At 45.1% G+C, this 20,371-nt stretch overlaps 1 protein-coding gene across 2 annotated transcripts in view; it reads right to left on the reverse strand.

Annotated features, from left to right (window-relative positions):
• QSOX1 (quiescin sulfhydryl oxidase 1) overlaps positions 1 to 20,371 on the reverse strand; it is a 181,438-nt gene that overhangs the window by 116,264 nt on the left and 44,803 nt on the right. For both annotated transcript variants that reach the window (XM_033917087.1, XM_033917086.1), the window contains exons 2-3: positions 13,451 to 13,551; positions 7,452 to 7,500 (exon numbers count right to left, since the gene is read on the reverse strand). In XM_033917087.1, coding sequence (XP_033772978.1) covers positions 7,452 to 7,500; positions 13,451 to 13,522 — 121 coding nt within the window. In that variant the 5' untranslated portion in view covers positions 13,523 to 13,551. The remainder of the gene's footprint in view (positions 1 to 7,451; positions 7,501 to 13,450; positions 13,552 to 20,371) is intronic.

The raw sequence follows: 20,371 nt of genomic DNA on the forward strand, positions 1-20,371 counted from the left end.
GGCGATGAGGGCGCAACTCCAGCGGCAAGCTGATAAGTTGGAGGATCTCGAGAACCGCTCGAGACGGGACAACTTGCGCCTGATTGGTCTCCCAGAAGCGGTTTCGGATTCCCGCCTCCTCTCAACTATGGAGACCTGGCTCCAGACGGAGTTGCCTCTCCCTGCAGCTTGATCAGGTGCACCGCCTGGGCCGGCGTTCTGACGACCGCGATCGCGCTCGGGTCACCATCTTTAAAATTCACAATTCGGCCGTGTAGGCTAAGCTGATGAAGCAGTACAGGCAGAAGAGGAATATGCTTTTGTATGATGGAGTTCCGGTTCGCCTGTTTCAAGATTACTCTCCGACGCTGCAGGAGCGCAGGTGGCGCTTCTCCCGAGTGTGCACTGTTCTGTTCGATCGGAAGCACAGATTTCAACTTATCTACCCGGCGCAGCTGAAAGTTTGGACTCCTACGGGATGGCAGGTCTTTGCCACTGCGGAAGCTGCACAGAACTATTTGGACGCACTGCCGGAAGAGTCTGGGCCCTCAACGGCCCCTTGAGCCCTCTGACACTGCTGGGACATGCTGTGATTGCTCTGTGGTGGAGACACTTTTCATCTTGTTGTTGGCATGCACCGCTGGGACCTAGCTGATCTTTACACTTCTTTCTGCCCTGACGGGTGCTGATTCCCCGTGGAGTGATGTCTTTTGGCCTGCTCTTGAGCTGCCTTGCACAGTATTGCAGCTTCCTCGGTTCAGTGACTCTGCTCTGCTCTATATTGTTATGTTAGCACTCTTTTGTATTGTGTTTAAACATGTTTCTTGTGTCTTCTTGTCCTCTTTTCTGGAGGATTATTGGAGTGCTGGGGCATATTTCTCTTTGTTTAGGGCGCTTGTTGAGTTTCTGTAAGGGTGTTCATTTTGGGAAGGCTTTATTTGGTTCTTTGGGTGTGAGTGTTAGACTGTGCGGGGGAGGGGAGTGTTCTGGTTCATTTTTCGTGGACCCTGAGTTCCCTTTTTTTTTTTTTAATACTGGCTTGATTCATTTGCAAAAGCAATACTCAGATCATTCTAGATTTATAGTCTGGCCATACCATTGGGAACATCTTACCCTTTGACTTTTAGCCTCACTCCTTGGCATGGCATTTATCATCTCCATCTTTGAGCCTTAGGTGAATGTGTGGGGTGACGTTTGCAGGAAAGATGGGCTTCAGGACGCTGCTGCAGTGACACCGACATCTTTTCCCGACACAGCTATTTGCCACATTTAGTGAGAATTAATTTTATTCAGGTGTTGTGGAGCTCTGGTTAGTGTCAGATTTATGATTGCTCTGGAAAACTAGGGCACATTAAGCGAAGAGGGACCTGCTTCCCAAAACAGGTCAAAATTGTTTTTATATTTGTTTCTCTCTCCCTTCCCATCCTCTATTGAGTTATTCATTTTATGTGTTGCTTTCTACACTATTGCATTAAGGCAGTTCACAACCAGCTACTACTCCCCAGGTCTGAGTGATCACAATCTCACCGCAGGTTCTATGACCCTTCAGGTTACCTTACCATTTTTCTACTTGTATACATGTGCTTGTGGTTGTTGGGTTGTAGCGTGTGGTGTGTGGATGGTTTGTTGTGATTGATTTTGGGGTGGTGTGTTGTGTATGGTATGGGTTTGGTGGAGGGACCTGGGGTCCTGTATATGTCTTAGCGTGACTCTCTTTCTGTTCACTAGTGGGACGGAGTTTTTGCTTGTGGTTGGGTTTTTTGGAGGGTTTGGGAAGGACAATTGGGGGTGGGTGTTTGGGTGGGAGTGGGGTGGGTTTGTGGGGGTGGGGGGTGGTTTGCTCTCACTGATGCTTAGGTTTCGTATTTGGGGTTTGTGGTATTTGAGGTACTGTCTGCTCCCTTTGGGGAGTTTGGGGCTTTCTTTTTCCTTTTATGTTTCTTTCCTTCTTGTTTCCTACATGTATGAGGTGCCTCCCTTTGAGCTTTTTTCCTTCCTTTGGTGTTTTGTCTTGGCACGCTTTGGTGCTGGCGGCCCTGGGGGAGGCTGGGCTCCTGAGGTCTTACATTGGAGGAATCGCTTGTCCTTGAGTCATCTTCTTTCTTTTCTCTGGCCGCTGTGAGTTCCCCTTTTAGGCTCGCTTCTTGGAATGTAGGGGGCATTACGTCCCCAATTAAGCGGTCTAAAATTTTGGCTGCGCTCCAGCGACATCATGCTGTTATTGCCTGTTTGCAAGAAACTCGGCTCACTGATGAGGAACATCTTAAGTTACGGCACTCTTGGGTGGGGGAGGTTTATTTTGCGTCTTCGCCTGGACGTCATCGGGGTGTTGCGGTGTTGCTTCAGAAATCTTCTCCCCTTGGTGTGCAGGTACTTGACAAATCACCGGAGGGTCGTCATTTACTTTTACGACTTTCGATGGGAGACCAGAGCTATCTGTTACTGGTGGTTTATGGCCCTAATTCGTCGGAATCTGCTTTTTTACGTGACCTGGTTGCTCTCCATTCCCGGTATTCTGGTGATCCTTTGCTCTTGGTGGGTGATTTTAATTTGGTTAGTGATCCTGAATTAGATAAGTCGGGGCCCCCCCCTCTACTTTTGGGACTCGTGGTCGCCTTCTTGCTGATTTCTGCGATACCCTATCGGTGGTAGATCCTTGGCGCCTCTTACATCCCGAGACCCGAGACTATACTCATCTTTCTAGAGCTCACAATACCTGGTCTCGCATCGATTACATTTTTCTGTCCCTGTGTCAGTTTTCCTCTGTTTCGTCCGCAGAGATTGGCCCTTTGGCCATTTCAGATCACGCCCCAATTTGGATTGATATGCACTTGGATCCAACATATGTTCGTTCTCCTTGGCGATTTCCCTTTTATTTGGCACAGGATGTGGAGTTTCAAACTTTTTTGGAGACTCAATGGGAGGATTATTTACAACATAATGCACAACATCAGGTAGATCCCATTTTGTTCTGGGAAGCCGCCAAAACCGTGATTCGAGGTCACATTATTTCCTTCCTCTGTGCCAGACACAAACGTATTAACCGTAGTATCATAACCCTGCAACGTGATCTTGGCGCAGCCAAGCGCGCCTTCCAGGCTACTCGGGAACACTATCTGTCTGCTCAGGCTACGCTTAATTTGTTACTCCACTCCAGGTCCATGAAATGGGCGGCCTTCCATAAACATAGATTCCACAGATTTGGTAACCGACCGGGGCGGCTATTGGCCCGTCTCGTTGATGCTCGGCTGGGCCATCGGCCGATCTTGATGCTTAAGACTCCTGGGGGGGGTCGGGTTACACAAACGTCGCAGGTGGCGGAGACGCTTTGTGATTTCTTTTCTCGGCTATATGCTGCACCAGATGAGATTTCGGGGGACCTCATTTCTGATTATTTGCTTTCCTCAGGCATGCTGCGGATGTGGTGGCTCGCCTTAATGAACCTCTTCAAGCATTGGAATTACAGGCTGCCATCAAATCTCTTCAATCGGGTCGGGCCCCTGGTCCGGACGGGTTTTCCGGTGAATTTTATCGTATTCTCTCTCACCGCGTTTGCGGGCCCTTACTTGACTATTACAATGCGGCTATCAGTGGAGGCTCCTTTCCTCGCTATGCTAACGAGGCCTTGGTTACTTTGTTGTTAAAGCCGGGTAAGGCGGCAGATGACCCGGGGTCTTACCATCCGATCTCTTTACTTAATGTTGATTTAAAATTGTTTTCTCACATTTTGGCCAACCGTCTTGCACCACTTCTCCCTTCTGTTATTCATGAGGACCAAGTTGGATTTGTTCGGGGTCGGCACTCTGTTCGCAATGTGCGCTAGGTCCTTTTTGTGCTGGCTCATTGCCAGGACTTGAACATTTACTCACTGTTTGTCAGCCTGGACGCCTCTAAGGCCTTTGATAGTGTCAACTGGTCCTTCTTGTTTCCCACCCTGGAACATGTAGGGTTGGGGGGGTTTTTACCTTAGTGCAATCCTTTCTTTATATTCTAATCCGCAGGCGTCTCTTTTGGTTAATGGTACTCGCATGGATTCCTTTCCTATCTTTCGCGGTATTCGACAGGGCTGCCCCCTTTCTCCTCTACTTTTTCTGCTATTTTTAGAACCCTTGCTTTGTACTCTACGACATTTCGATGAGGTGCGGGGCCTGCGGGTTCCGGGTGAGTCTCTGAAGATGCTGGCCTTTGCGGATGATATGTTTCTAATCCTGACCAATCCTGAAACGTCTCTGCCCCTTGCGTTGGACCTTATTTCTGAATTTGGTTTTCACTCTGGCCTTTCTCTGAATCTCGACAAATCTTTGGCTTTGCCATCTTGTCCGTGGGTTCGTACTTCTTGGCGGGGTTTCTTCCCTTTACGGTGGGCGGACTCTGAGCTGCGCTACTTAGGGTTCTACATTCCTATGGATCTCACCCGCCTCTACTCTCTCAATGTTAGCTCTTTGTTTTCTGCCTCCGGGCCGCGGCTACAGTTGTGACGGGGTCTTCCCATTTCTTTGTTGGGCCGTGTGAGTCTTTATAATATGCTTGTTATACCGCAGTGGCTCTATATTTTTCAGGTTCTTCCCCTCTATTTCTCTCCTCACGATGAAAAGCGTCTAGAGCGCATGGTGCAGAGGTTCCTCTGGATGGGCAAGCGGGCTCGCCTACCCTATAGGAGGGCAGCCTCCCTTTGGTACAAAGGTGGCTTGGGGTTGTTGAACCTACGTTTCTTGACGATTGCTTGTGGCATGCGTCACATAAATGACCTTTTTAGTGGCACCTCAACTTTTACTAACACTTCCTTGGAACTTTCTTGCTTTATCTCTACCCACTTTAGTGCGTTTCTTCACTCTCCTTTGCTCTCCAAATGGGAATCTGCACCCAGTGCATTGTTACATTGCCCCCTTCGTCAGGCCTGGCACTGGGTTTGTAGGTTTCATTCCCTCAATCCCACTGTCTCTCCCTTTTTACCTCTACGTTATAATGCCCGTTTTCTTCCTGGGGTAGACAATGCTAGCTTTGTGCGTTGGGAAGCAAAGGGGATTCGTTTTTTGTTTCATTTGGTTGATGACGAGGGTCTGATCAAACCCTTTGACCTGCTTTGCGAAGAATTTGTCTATGCCTACCTTCAGATGTCTATGCCTACCTTCAGATTCGCCACTACATTTCCTCTTTGTCAAGTACTCACCTTTCGGCCTCCTGTCGAGAATTGTTGATGGAGGCCTTTACCTTTGGTTCCCAACAGCCTGTCCCCCTGAAGTTTCATCATAGACATCTGAAGGACGAGTCCCCTATGCTTGCTTGTCTTAAATTGCGGGATGCTTGGGTGGGAGATTTGAATATGGAATTTTCTGATGTTGTCATTTTGACTGCAATTAAAAAGCTGCCTTTGTATAGTAAATATGCTATCTTTTGGGAACAACACTTCAAATTGACTCTCCACCTGTATATTTCTCCTCGGAGAGCCTTCCTGGTGGGGCTCTGCCCGACTGCGGACTGCTGGCGATGTGGCGCTCCGGACGCTGGTCTCGGCCATATGTTTTGGTCATGTCCATCCATACAGACTTTTTGGGATGCTGTTTTTCTTTTTGTAGATGACATCTGGAACATTACAGTTCGGAGATCAGCCTTGTGTTATTTGGAGCCTCTTTACATATTTATCCTCGTCGGCCTGGGGCCTCCGCATTCCTCCATTGGATGGCAGTGATTGCTATCAAATGCATTTTGCTTAAGTGGATGGAACCGGGGGCTCCTGACTATTCCCTTTGGCGTAGTCACATGATTACGTTGCTTTCTTGGGAACGGAGAGGAGTTCAAGACATTTCTTCCTTGCCTGGACGGGCATTCCAACGAGTTTGGGAGCCCTTTAGGTCGACACTAACTCCGGTGACTCGTAGCCGCCTTCTGAACTGCTAGGGTCTTGGTATTATCCTTTTCTTTGCCTCACTTTATTTGGCATCAGTGAGAGTGGGGAGGGAGGGGGGATGGGATGGGATGGGTTGGGTTTGTGGGGTGGGTTTGCTGGATTTTGAGTACAAATTTGAGTTACGTTGTTGTTCTATGTTCTTGCTCATGATTGTTATTTTTCTTGGTGCTCAATAAAATATATTTGACGATAAAGAAGACACAACTTGAAGAGATTGAGTTTTAAATGTAATGGGAGTTAAAAAGGAAAGTCCTTCTTTGTTTATTAATCCAAACATGATAAGATTATGTTGTGAGAAACTAGTTATCAACTGCTAGATGTCCAAATTTATTTATTTTTTTAATGTCCATGTTCAAAACGTCCAAACCCAAGCCATTTGGATATGGGAGAGGCCAGCATTGTAATGAACTGGCCACACAGAAATACCAACAGAGCAGTGGGGCACCTTACAGGGCACTGCAGTGAACTTCATAAAAAGAGTACCACATAAACATCTCACCAGAACCCCCTTATAGGATATGGTGAGCTCCCCAAAACACACTATACCTACCTGTCTACAACCCCAATAGTCCTTATGACTGCAGGTGCCACCTATATGGCAGTACAGTAGGGTTTTGAGGTTTTTTTTTTGGTGGGCTCATATTTTCCACCATGAATGTAGTGGTTAGAGTGGCTTACAGGCCTGGGATCTCCTCTCTATGGTTCACTAGCCCACCCCCCAGGCTACTTAAGACACCTCTGTGCAGCTCTACTAGGCTTTCCTATACTAGGCTTTCCTATAACTAGGCTTTCCAGAGACCGATATATACGTTTTTATTCTGATATTTGTGACAGTGTGAAGGGGTCAGTGATCACTGGGGGGAGTGTGTGTGGGTCTTTACGTTGTCTCTGCAGTGGTTATCTGGTCACTTTGGATACCTTTTTGGCACTTATAACTGATTTTACATTATCTAATTCATAACATATAAGTTTTGTCCAAGAAGTCCTGTGAAACATTCAATTATTTTTATCCCTGCAGGACAATTAAGTCTAGGTCGGCCCACATCCCTCCCAAATACCACCCTAACCACTCCTTCTTTTACGCCTCTTTTAGCTCTGGGCGCACAGCAGCATTCAGAGGTCTAAAATGACCCTGGATACGTCCAGAAAGTCGGTATGATTATCAGAACTTGGATGACCTGTCTTTTAGGTCATCCAAGTGCCGACTTGGGCGGGTTTTTAGACTTGTTTAAATTTCTATTATGGGCCCCATAGTGATGTACAGTACTGAAAGAAATTCAGCATTCATAGCTATTTACATGCCATTATATGGAGAACAGAGAAGTACACAGTTATTCCCTGCCAAAGCAGTACAGCATGAAATATTGGTGAGCAGACTTATCAGTCAGCTATAATCTATGCTTGAGACCTATATATTATAGCTTCTAATGTGTTATCTGCATGAATACAGATATATTCATTATTTATATAACTGTCCTTAAAGGATGTCAGGGCTTTTGCTATCTGTCAAATTTCTTTCAAATCCTATGATGTATCAAAGATTATTTAGATGTTTGATACATACCTGAGATACGTTTTCCCTCCCTTGTATTCTGGGCAAAAGCTTTGTAATACTGTTAGGAAAGAAAAAAGAATTAAAACTCCAAGAGTATCTCCAGATTTATGCAAAAACTGTTAAACTGAGTTTTTAGCGAAGTCCCAGATAGTTTCCAGAGAGGACATGGGGGGAGGAAGAAGATTAAGCATTTGTGGTGGCACTGCCCCAAAATATGAGGATTCTGGGATAAGAGATGCTAGAAGTACAGAATATAATTCAGAGTTAAATTCTATTAAATTGCTTACTAATATTAGTAGGTTATTTGGATGGCTCCCAGGTAGGGTCAGCCCTGCCACTATGTGGACCAGGCATCCACAGGGCTGGTTTTAAACATGCTGGGGCCCAGGGAAGAAATTAAGGAGGGGGTCCCTCTTCTAACTGCCCTTCTCCAATTTCCCCATGCACCATTACTACCATATACATATAAAAACAATTTTAAATTACTTCTTCACACACTAAACACAGACAGACCTTCAGCAAATACAGAACAATGGATCACAAATTAGAAATAGAAATATTAATACCAAAACTGAACTGGAACCCCCAAAACGTTAAATTCAGCAAGTACTTAATTTTGTACTAAACGCAATTAGTGGCATAACAATGGGAGGGGGCTGGGCCTCCCACTTTGAGCTTAGACCCCCTCAAAATGAACATCTCCCTTGCTATAGCTGGTGGGGATCCCAAGCCTCATCAGCTGATGACCACCTCCTCAGGTCCAGTGACCAGAACTTTCCAAGTTTTGCAGCTTGCAACAGTACTTCAGAGCTGCTGCTGCTGCCTCTCCATTCCCTTGGCTGTCTTGCAGAAGGAATCTTAGGGATATGGCCACTAGCTACAAAGCTTGGAGATTTCTGTTCTGCTTCTCACCCTGTTTCTCATCTTTCTTCTTTTTCAATTTCCAGCTACCTATCAATTTTCTAATTGGTAGACTGGAAGGGAGAGATTGTAGAATGCTGGCTAAGTTCTCCAGAAGCTGGTCAAAGAAACTGTTCTGTCTTTTGTTGCAGTTGGGGTTGAGCCTTTTGAGTTTTCTGCTGCCTAGGTCTCCCTCTGTGTAGGAGCTCTCAATGTAGTAGAGGATGGCACATATCTCCTTTTGTTGTATGAGGAGGAAGAATATCTTGGATGGAAGTAGCACTTGGGAGGTTAAGATCTGGAAGCTTAAGATCTGGAAGCTTTTCAGTCAGATAGAGTGGACATATTCTTCTTATGTCTGATGATTTTCTGGGTAGCCTCCTTGATCTTTTCACTACAATGCTCATCTCCTAGGCTTGGAATGTGGCTAATTGGTCTTGAGACCCATAGCCAAGCTTGTCTTCTCATGGCAATAGAAAGGGCTGACGCTGTAGAGGTTACATCAAAGCATTAAAACAGACCAGGTCATAAACTTTCTGGTTTCCAAAAAATTTTTGAGATGTTTTGGAAGTTTGAAAGTTGATCATCAAGCAAAAATTGTTCAAATTGAGTTAGCTGTTGGATTACCGTATTTGCCGGCGTATAGGACGACTGGGCGTATAAGACGACCCCCCAACTTTTAGTTAAAAAATAGAGTTTTGTGTTATACTCGCCGTATAAGATGACCCCTTCTTCCTTCTCCACCCCTTTGTATTCCCCCATGTGCTTTCAGCGTTCTTCTCCCTCCTCTGTCTTCAAGTGCTTTCAAAGTGCTTTCAGAGTCCTTCCCCCCCCTCCTGTCTTCACCATGGCATTTCAGCGTCCTTCTCCCCCCCCTCCTTCTCTACCGCCCCGGGTGCAGCACAGCCAGCCAGGTCCCCTTACTTTTGTGGCACTTCCCCGACCGACCGACAACAGCCCGGGTCCGACAAACTTCCCTGCCCTTAACCGCGAATCTAAATTACCTTCTTACAGCTGCTGTAAGAAGGTAATTTAGATTCGCGGCTACAGGGCAGGGAGGATTGTCGGACCCGGGCTGTTATCGGTTGGTCGGGGAAGTGCCACAAAAGTAAGGGGACCTGGCCGGCTGTGCTGCAACCGGGGCGGGGCGGCCGCCCCTCTCTCTTGGTACCGCGAGGCTACTCTCCTTCTCCTTACCTGCCATGCCTGCAGCACAGAGCCGAACGGAAGTCTTCCCGACGTCAGCGCTGACGTCGGAGGGAGGGAGGGCTTTGTTTAAGCCCTCCCTCCCCTCCAACGTCAGCGCTGACGTCGGGAAGACTTCCGTTCGGCTCTGTGCTGCAAGCAGAGAAGGTAGGGAGAAGAAGAGCCGCGCGACTGAGTACATCCAGCCCCGCAAGTAAGGGCATGTAAACTGTACCCGGCGTATAAGACGACCCCCGACTTTGGGGAGGATTTTAAGGTACTAAAAAGTCGTCTTATACGCCGGCAAATACGGTAATTATAGCTAAGGATCTGGCTGGTAAATATGGAATTTGAGACTTTCCCCAAACTTGGCCAAGGTTCTTCCTTCTCTTCCTGGCAGAGTGCTAATATATTATCTGAAACTGCTAGCTTTCTTAAGTGCAGACTCTACCAGGAGGGACTGGTATTGCAATTGAGGTTTATCAAAGTATGGACAAGATTGTACTCGGTAAAGAGAGTCCAGTTTCCTGGGAGCCACTGGGACCAGGAGTGGGGCCTCCCAATTTTTAAACATAGAATCTTTCATCAGGTTATGAAAGGGTAGTTTCACACAGTCTTTGCTAATAAACCAAGGCCTCAAAGAGTTCTGACCTGGGTTCAAACTCTTGACTCCATTTTCACTGGAAGAGCCTGACCCATTTGACAGATGAAATATGTGAAAGATAGACTCTCTGGAGGTGAGTCAGAGGATGGACCATATGATTCCACTGCCAAGATGTCTGGCACTCAGAGTAGGTATGATGAGATAAATCTCAATCATACTCCTTGATGCCTAGTGGTGGCAAGGAAGACCATCTCGGTGATCGATGCCTGGACATGCATCAATAAGAAGGACAGTACTGGCTGAAATGATGGTATGAGCACCGGGAAACACTCCTGGATCATTAACAGTCAAGATATCGAATGGGAAGAAGAGCTCTGACATCTAGATGTTCTGGTTCTCGACCGGTGTTGATGGGGAGTGCATGGCCTGGACCTCAATACCCTTGAGAAGCAATGTTCAGACTAGGCTAGTACCGGGATGGGCTGGGTAGTGTCCCAGTGGTGGCATGAGCTGCTTGTGTTTGTAGCATGGAAGCCAACTCCCTCTGCACTAGTTCTCTAATCTGCTCTTGGACCCACAAATAGTGCAGCTAGATGGAAGCCCAGAGATAGGAAAAAGCAGCCTTAAAGAGTCCCCCCCCTCTCTGCTTCTGTAAGAAGAGCTCCAATATTTGATTTAGTTATATTAACTTTGGATCCCGATATTTGCCCATAAAGGTCCATAAGCTGAGTCACTTCAGCCAAGGACCAACAGGAAGCTGAGAGTGTAAATAAAATACCATTGGCAAATAATAGAATTCTTTATTCAACTCTTCCATATCTCAGACCCCGGGTTATTGGGTTCTGATGAACCAATTGAACCAAAGGCTCCATCACTAATGCAAAAAGCACTGGGGATACGGCACAGTCCTGCATCAATTCTCGACCTAACATAAAGCTTTCCAAATAGGAGCCATTGATTTTTAGACATGCTAAAAGGCACATTATGCCCGTACAGGGCCAATCAAAAAGGAACTGGAGAAACCCAGCTTGCCCAAGAATTGAAACGTCTTTTCTGCATCAATCCCTAAAATTATAGCCGAATCCTCGCTCTTATGGGCTTGCCAAAGTAGATGGCATACCCAGTGAATATTATCAAAGGTATGTCGGACTCTCACAAACCCAGGCTGATCATCCCTTACCAATCGGGGCATATAAAGTTTAAGCTGATTGGCCAGAATTTTTATGAAAATTTTATAATCAACTCCCAAGAGCGAAATTGGACGATAGGAGCTACACTGTGTGGGGTCCTTTCCAGGTTTCAGTAACAATGTAACCTCTGCTAGGCACCAAGAGTGTGGTAGCACAGATCCCTCCTCGATGCATTAAGGAAAGCAGCCAATGGTTTAGTCAAATAATGCTTAAAAACTTTATAAAATTTGGTGGAATAGCCATCCAATCTAAGAGATTTACCAAGTTGCATGTTCTTAATGGCCCAGAGAATTTCATCCTCACTAATGGGTAAAGAAAGTTGATTCACCTCAGCCACAGAAAGATTTTGGAGTTCCACTCGATCTAAAAAGGTCCTAATAGCGTCTGGGGAGACCTCCCGCTCTGGTGTATAAAGAGTCTTGTAATATTGCACAAAAGCGCACTGGATGTGATCGGAGGTGGTACAATGCCCCCCTCCCCCTGCATATCCACTATTTTAGCAATAAAATTGCAGAACCGCCACTTCCGCAGTGTGTGCACTAGCAATTTCCCAGTCCTATTAGCTGTCTCAAAATATTTCTGCTGGAGTGATTGTAACTTAATATTAATGACAGCCAGGTCTAGTGCCTGGAAGTCTAGATGCAGTTGCTTAAGGCGTGAGTCCACTTGAGTATCATCAGAGTAGGTCTTATGGGACATTTCTAATTGGTGTATCTGAGAAAGAAGAGAAGCTCTCTTTTGTTCCCGCATTTTAAAGACATCCAAGTGCTATAAGTTCCCCCCGAAGTATTGCTTTAAGTGCTTCCCAAATAGAAGCCAGGGAGACTTCAGTAGATGTATTATGCTCTAAATAATCCTGCAGCTTTTATGGGATGGAAATGGGACATTCAGAAGGGCTGGGTGCATATGGAGCAATCCATACTGGGGAGAGGCCCCCTCTGGGTTATTCAATGGCTGTCCTGTTTAACTATACAAGATATGGCGACTACTGACAATCCTATCTTGTACCATGTTCTCTCTTTATGGGTTAAACTTCATATGAGTTTTTGGACACAAAGATTTACTTTTCTGGGAATAGCCCGAGATCTTTTTCACTACAAAGTGATTTCTGATTTACAACACCTACTCCTCTGGAACAGGCGGTCCTGAAAAGCAGTAGTCGGGGCTCCATCACTCATTTCTATATTACTATACTGCTAGTTAAGTCAGTGCCAACTAAATATCAGACTACCTGGGAGAATGCCGTTATGGGAGAGACAACTTGGATCCCTTTTTTGAGTCTCATTAGCCAGCACTATGGTTGAAAATGGCTACAAGATGCTGTACCAGTGGTATTATACCCCAGTGCGATTAAAAGCTATATTTGGCATGGGCTCCGATCAGTGTTGGAGTCTGTGGTGCCCAGGGTTCTTTTCTTTATATTTGGTGGTTTTGTCCCAAGGTTCAATTATTTTAGGAGCAGGTAATACATTTTATATCAAATGTTCTGGGTAAAAGGGTGGATAAATTGATTTAATGTTGCTTATTAAATGTAGCCCCTCCTGTATTGTTGACACGCTATCAAAAATAGATTGCTCTAGTGGTGTCGACAGCATGGAAAAAGGGTGACCTCCCACACTTGGATATTGTCCTCTATAAAGTGAATCATGTTTATTTAATGTCCAAGTTGACTGCTCTTCGCAGAAAAAGGGTATCAAACTTTTGTAAGGTTTGGAACCTTTATAATACAGAGTGAGCAATTTCAGTCCATGATACTTTAATGGAAGCCTTTTTCACGCCTGCTCTAATTCCACATACTTGTCATCTGCAAAATGGTATAGGCTGTAGGGAAGGAGAGAGAAATTTGGGGGTGGGTTTGGTATCTTCATAATATGGGGGACCTAGGGAGCCCCCACCTAGTTGAGTTCTTTTTCATGTATAGGAGCCTCTTTAGCTGTGTACTGAAGAGTGACAGTATGTCATTGGCGGAACTAACTGAGTAATGCTGATTGTAAATACCTCTAAGCGATCATACTGTTTTGTATTTGGTTTCCTTTGTAACTTCAATACTTGGTGTAATAAAAATTTAATTGCAAAAAAACCCCAAAAAAACCTGGACCCAACTATAAAGGGCTTTGCATGCCCTGTACCTGCACGGTGGGGAATCCAGTTACTCCCTGTTCAGAACAGGTCTGCACATTTGCTGGCTCTGCACAATCCATGACAGCCAGACACACTGCTGGATTCCAGTCTGAAACACAAGAAGACAAATTAATAATCAAGGCTCTTTGCTACTAGATTCATTTTATATTTCCTTAGACTTTATCATGTTTATTACAAAAATATAAAGAAGAAAATCTGTTAAAAAAAAAAATACTCCTCATTTTCTTGAGTCAATATCAAGGTTTATTTTAGTAGACAGAAGTGTCACTCAATATTTCTTCTAGTGCCAGGTAGGGCTCTAAGGGCAAACAAACACTATGAATCAGACCGGAGTTTGTGAGTGGACCAGGTAGGTCATTATGCATTCTACATGACCAAAACAAAAATATTTGGTCAATATCCAGCTGGCAGAGTCACTGTATTAATTTAAGTGTTGGCATCAGCACTTATGTATATTCATTGCCACACTCTGTAGAGGTAGCTATGCTGAAAACTAATTGGATCCATAATCGTTACCTTTATCCCACTTAGAGGCATTTAGCCAGAAAGTGCTGGCATTCAGTGTTACTCATCTACTGAAGTCATTTTGTATAGCCAAATAGTTGGGTGGATAAAAATATATATTTTAGTCAGCAAAAGGTTAACTTTTAAAATCTATTATTTCTATTAATACAAGTGGACAATACACACATAAACCCAACATCAAAATCCTATTCGAGAGCGTTGATCTCCTCCCCTTAAATCACAGGTCAGGAACCTTGAGGTACTGCTAGACTCAACAACTGTGATGAGCTCCCTAAATCTGATAAACTTTCAGGGCTGCCTCTATCACCTGTAATAACTACACTGTCTCCATACATTGAGAAGGCAAATTTTGACAAAATAGCTCGCACCATGATAAGATCAGCTCCACTGATTCAAAGTACTTCAGCATAACAGATAAAAAAAGTTGTAAGTGATGTGATCACACCACACCATTTCTGCAAAACCTTTTACTGCCTATGAATACTATGAATACAATACAGGACTAAATGTAAAACTCTTGTGGGAAATGGACCAGAGAACATGAAGAACAGGACCTCCATTTACAAATTTCCAATATCGCTAAGATCCTCCCAAGGAATATTTCTAATAGACCCCCTCCAAAGGAAATCACATGATATAACATCCAACAACAAGCCTTCTCCAGCTTAGCCCCCACATTCAAATACACTCACCAAAAGGCTTTGCTTAACCCATGACTATCTCTGCTTCAGGAAGAAGATGAAAGCTTGGTGCATGCACATACAGAAGAGATCATTTCCATGTCTTATCTGTCTATATGTTCAACTTCTGCCAACCCTTATGCTATGAATTACAGTAAGTGTGTTTTAATGTATATTGTGTTAGATCATCAAGTGATGCCGTAAGTAAAGGCAGTCGTATCCTGCCTGAGTTCCCGGGCCCCGAGTCCTATATTTGCAATTTCTCCGCATTTTGGGCACTTCTGAGGAGCGCAGATGCTTTTTTGTTATAGGGCCGGTGCATGGACAAATATTTAACTTCAGCGGCGCTCCCCATGGCCACGAAAACAACAAAAAAGACCGCGAGTGTCAGAAGCCAGCCGAAGATAAAATGGTGCCGGGACCAAATTCGGAGGTGAGCCAGTTGTCTCCGGAAGCGCTCCGGGACATAACTCAGGCGGTTGTTTCGGTGATGCTGCCTAGCTCGATGATACTCTTCGGGACACCGCCAGACGTACTACTGAGCTTGAAACACGTGTCTCTCATATAGAGGACACGCAGGGAGAACAAGTTTCAGCTACTCAGGCCTTACAGGATCTCACTTGAATTCAAGCCCTGCGCGGCGGACATGGCGATGGGTTTGTGGTTGCTTAAACCTGTCCTCCATGATCTCTCCCTATCTTCCGATACAGGGTAACTGTGATTTTGTTCCAGGTTTGCATGACTCTCCCTTTCGGCGATGGGCTTCTCATGGATTACAATATATTTTCCAATTGTACACGGAGGAGGGGACTTTCGCCTCCTTTCGCTCTTTGCAACAAACTTTTGAAGTATTGGAAGTGGACTTGTTTGCTTATTGAGAACTACGTCATTATGTCCACTCATTGCCGGGACCCCACTTGACAGAGATATGCTTCTTGGGCAACTTGATAACTACTGCTGGTACCTGACCTGAGGGAGGCAGCAAGGGAAGCATCTGGTCAGGAGAAGACTTAGCAGATTTGCTCGAGGACAAGGACCCGCCGAACGAGGAGGGCTTGATCAAAGTCGAGGCCAAGGTTGAGGTAGAAGGCAAAACCCCTGTAAGCTTGACCGGATTTGAGGTTGAGGTTGAGGTCAAGGTCAGGGCAAGTGGATCCATACCGCCAAAGAGGTGTTCTACCTGAACTCGACGTTTGCGGGCTCAAGGTTGAAGAGTAGCACAGCGGGCACATGACTCCAGATGATGGTCAGGTCCCAGAAACTGAATACACCACTTATGTGGGTCAGTGAGGGAGATCGCACGCTGTCAACGGCTACACTTCTTGAAGCCTGTGACCAGCCAGGACATAAATAGAAAGATGGACTCTGCAAAATCGAAGCCCGCCAGTGGAGGCCGCGAGGCAGGGCCTGCCGTGACAAAAGAAATAAAGTCAAAGTTTTAAAAAAAATAAATAAATAAATGAAAACACGCAAATAAACACAGCAACCCTGTAAAAAATAAAACACGAGCCACGGTGAAAGAAGGCACAAAGTAGAACTGAGTCTAGCGCAGAGCGTCAAAATAGGACTTCTCGGCTCCGTGGAAAACTGAGAACTGAGGAGACGCGCGCCTTGCGCTGGGCGGGAAGCCACTCGCACATGCACGGTGTGGCAGTCGCGAACTTTCTAAAAGTTCTTCAAGTAAGTCTGCTTGCAATGCTGTCTGCATCGGGGCTCCGTGGATGACATCATCCACATGTTGAGAATAGTCTGCCTGCTAGTCCTGGGATAATATAGTATACTATACCATTACTTGTACTGTTATTTGAATATAGTTAATGCAGTCATTGTTTATTCAAGTTTCAAGTTTATTTAAAATTTCTTATACCGCCTAATCAACCTTCTAGGCAATGTACAAATTCATAAAAACATAAGACATACTTTAGCTAAAATACAAGTTTAAGCTGACATTACATCACCAAACAGTAACAATAACTTTTGAAGACTTTTAAAAACAAAGACAAACAGGAACAAAAGGTAAAAAGGCAAGAACTACAATAGTCAAAGTAAAAGAGAACAATTAAGGAAAAAACAATAGGAGGGACTGTTATAAATAATGTTGAACTCAATAATGCTGTCTCAGTTATACTTGCTCCACGCCACTTTGTATGACTTTCTCAAAAGAGGCAATAAATAAATCATAATGAAATAAAATTAATTCCAAGGTTACCAAGACAATTCTTTTGCATATCAGCCTCAGTACAAAAAAATCTGTCTCAAAGAGTAACTTGGACCCTTAAAGGAAACAGAAGTTATTCTAAAGATAGAATCAATGCCAAAAACCCACAGCTAATGAAGGAACAGAACAGCTCTCCTGTGCCAATCTGCTAATCCTTCTCAAACTAACAAGCTGCTTTTGGCAAGATATCTTGATTGGCAAGTATGATGCACAGACCTACCCCCCCTTTCAGAGAGAAGTCAACTCCTAGATACAAACTGCCTGTTCTCAGGAACCTCTCTTGAGCAGTTCGATGCAGTATACCTGGCAGCCCCAAAATACAATGGCATCATCCCATCTTGCTTTGGCCTCCCTTCCTGCAGTCTTTTGGATATCTAAAAGCAGATGCTGCCAGCTAAGCCCCTTCTTGACACTTCAGATTCATTTTAATCTGGAATATTGCTAGGATAAATGCTGGATCTAAACACATCACTCGGCAGTTTTCCCTCTAAGCTTTAGGTGAAAAAAATAAAAATAAAGAGAGGTGAGAGAAAGTAGCAGAGAGGCTAGGGACAAAAAGATAATGTTGGTAAAGGTCTCATACAGAAAGACTGCATATGACAGTCAGCTCCATCCACATAGCTCATCATGGGATCTTGAGCTTCTCTGAAAGTTGAAATATTTATTGGGCAGATGTGATGATTCTCCTGTTGCCAGAAGCCTAGGCTGGGTCATAGCTGTGAGGACTAGGTTGGGCACACTAGTCTCCCATGGCTTTGGGTGTGCTTCTTGCCATTGGGATATGAAACTTGAAAGGCTTGTTCTTACTCCCAGGAAGAGACACTATCCCTAGCAACCATGCTTCATCCTGCAAGGAAACTAAGATTCTCAATGCAAATTATGTGTAGCTGTTGTCACATTATTCAGTTCTCTTATGAAAAGTCTTACTACACAGCATTTGTTGGCTTCCAGCTAGATTATAAAAGGAGACCCTCGGGATTCTTAAGCAGAGATGCAGGAAGAGCTTTGTCACGTACTACAGAAAGATTCATGGTGATAGGAGGTGTGTGAGCGTCACTCACACCCTTCTCCTCCCCCTCTTTGCTAGTTCTAACTTGCAGCATGCCTGCTTATTCAGTACCTCTGCCCCTACAAATTGAGAAGTGTTTCAATTAAACCCTGCAACACCCCATGCTGCTCTGGCAGGGCTCTTTCATCCCTATCCATAGTGCCCCTTGCTAATCCATTACTAAACAATCTAGAATTTCTGGCTAAGGCTCTTCGGTCAGACCAAGCACTAATCATTCCAGCAAAGGATCACCCTAAAGAGCAATGCATGTCAAACATGACCAGCAAAACCCTTACACTCTAAAGAACAACCACAGAACTGTTTCAGCAAGTATAGAATTAATTCCAGAAATGGACTCAAGTAATGAAGTCAAGAGAGAGTTAAATCATCTGCTGCCTATGTTACATAACATAAACCTAACATAGTATTTGTATACCACAAAACCATGTGGATCCAAGCTGAACATCAAACAACGAATTATAAAATGAATATTACATGAATTGCCAGTTATAAGAATTTATCATATAAATGAGTATTTTTTAACAGTTTTCTAAAATTCACATAAGATGTAAAAGTGAAAAATAATCAACGGTTAACGGAGTCCCAAATAGCTGCTTGATACTAGAGCAATCGATTATGAAATCCAAATGCCAACATGCTAGTCCCTGGATAAATTCCATCCAGCATCTGTCCTTGGACCACCTCGACAGGGGGACAGAATTTGTCCCCATGGTTAACCATGGGAAACCATCCCCGTGTCATTCTATAAGGAGAGAGGGAAGAATCAGGTATGAATGGGCACAGCCACTAACCCTCAAGCCTTGCACTGTAGAATGCTGGTGTAGGAGTGAGGTTGAGATAGACACTGAAGAATGACACGGGATGGTTTCCCACAATTATCCGGGCTGACAGGGACAAATTAATTCTCTACAAATCCATTTTCCACTCAGCACTCAGCACAAGGCAGTCTGCAGAGATTTTCATCAGCATTATAGTATTCAGATAATGCCGCAGAAAATCTGGGTATGGTCTTGGTGCTACTTATCTGGAGTGCAGATGCTGTTTTGAACACTGGGCCCTTATAGTCCCAACCATAGGCACCAGCTCTGTGGATGCTAGAGCACCCCCAATATTTTGCATGTGTTGCCACAATAATTATGTTTAGCAATTAAGGTAAAAATAGGGTTACCAGACATCCGGGAAAAGCCAGACATTTCCTCTTTTTAGAGGACTGTCTGGGTGCCCAGACGGACTTTCCAAAACCCGGTAGTATGTCAGGGTTTTGGAAAGCCCTGACCTCCCGGCCATATCTGGAGGGCCTCTGAGCATGTGAAGATGATCTCACATGCATCTGCATATGCTTGGAGATCCTCTAAATCAGGGGTGCCCAACGCGTCGATCGCGATCGACCAGTAGCTCAGGAAGGCAACTCGAGTCGATCGCACTCGTGTTGCCGTCCTGATCTACCGGCCGATCAGCCTTCCTCTCCAGTGTTCTCCCTAGGGCCTTTTAGCTGGGCGGTCCGCCCAGCTGTCATCTGCCGCTGCTGAACATTAAAACCCCCCCAAAAAAAACCGGCTTGGAAATTTCAGCCCCTAGCGAACTTATGCTCCGGGCTCTAACGTGTGCGTGCAGGCTTCTCTTCTCTTCCCTCCGAAACCGGAAGTTATGTCCGGGGGGGAGGGGGGGAGAAGGGAAGCCTGCACGCACATGTTGAGAGCCCTGAAGCAAGCGTTCGCTACGGGCTAATGCGGGAGACAGGTTAGTGAAGCATTTGTTCTTCTTCCTGCCGGGTCCTGCCTACTTTCTGTTTCCGCGAAGGCAGGACCCGGCAGCATTTCCCCCAATAGGTTGATCACGATCTTGGGCTGATCAGCCTTCCTCTTCCCGACGGCAGAATTGAGAGGAATGCTGGTTGGCCGAAGCAGGGAGAGCTTGGGGCCTGTTATTGGTGGCGTTTGGGTCCTGGTCCCCGATGGTAATGGCAGTGGCAGTGGCAGTGGCTTGGGGGAGGGCAGGGAGAAAGAAGGAAAGAAGAGAAACAGAAAAAAAAGAAAGGGAGGCAGAGAGAAAGAAAGGGCAGGGAAGAGGAAGGAAAAGTTGGGGGGAAGGAATGAGGTCTGGAGGAGAAGAAGCATACAGGCTAAAAGAAGGGAAGAAAGATTGTATGCACAGTTAGAAGAAGAAAGTGCAACCAGAGACTCATGAAATCACCAGACAAGGTAGGAAAAATGATTTTATTTTAAATTTAGTGATCAAAATGTGTCTGAATTTATATCTGCTGTCTATATTTTACACTAAGGTCCCTTTTTACTAAACCGCAATAGAGGTTTTTAGCGCAGGGAGCCTATGAGTGTCGAGAGCAGCGCTGGGCATTCAGCGCAGCTCCCTGCGCTAAAAACTGCTATCATGGTTTAGTAAAAAGAGAGGGGGTATA

Source organism: Geotrypetes seraphini, chromosome 12 (genome assembly GCF_902459505.1).
Source record: "Geotrypetes seraphini chromosome 12, aGeoSer1.1, whole genome shotgun sequence".
Lineage (NCBI taxonomy): Eukaryota > Metazoa > Chordata > Amphibia > Gymnophiona > Dermophiidae > Geotrypetes > Geotrypetes seraphini.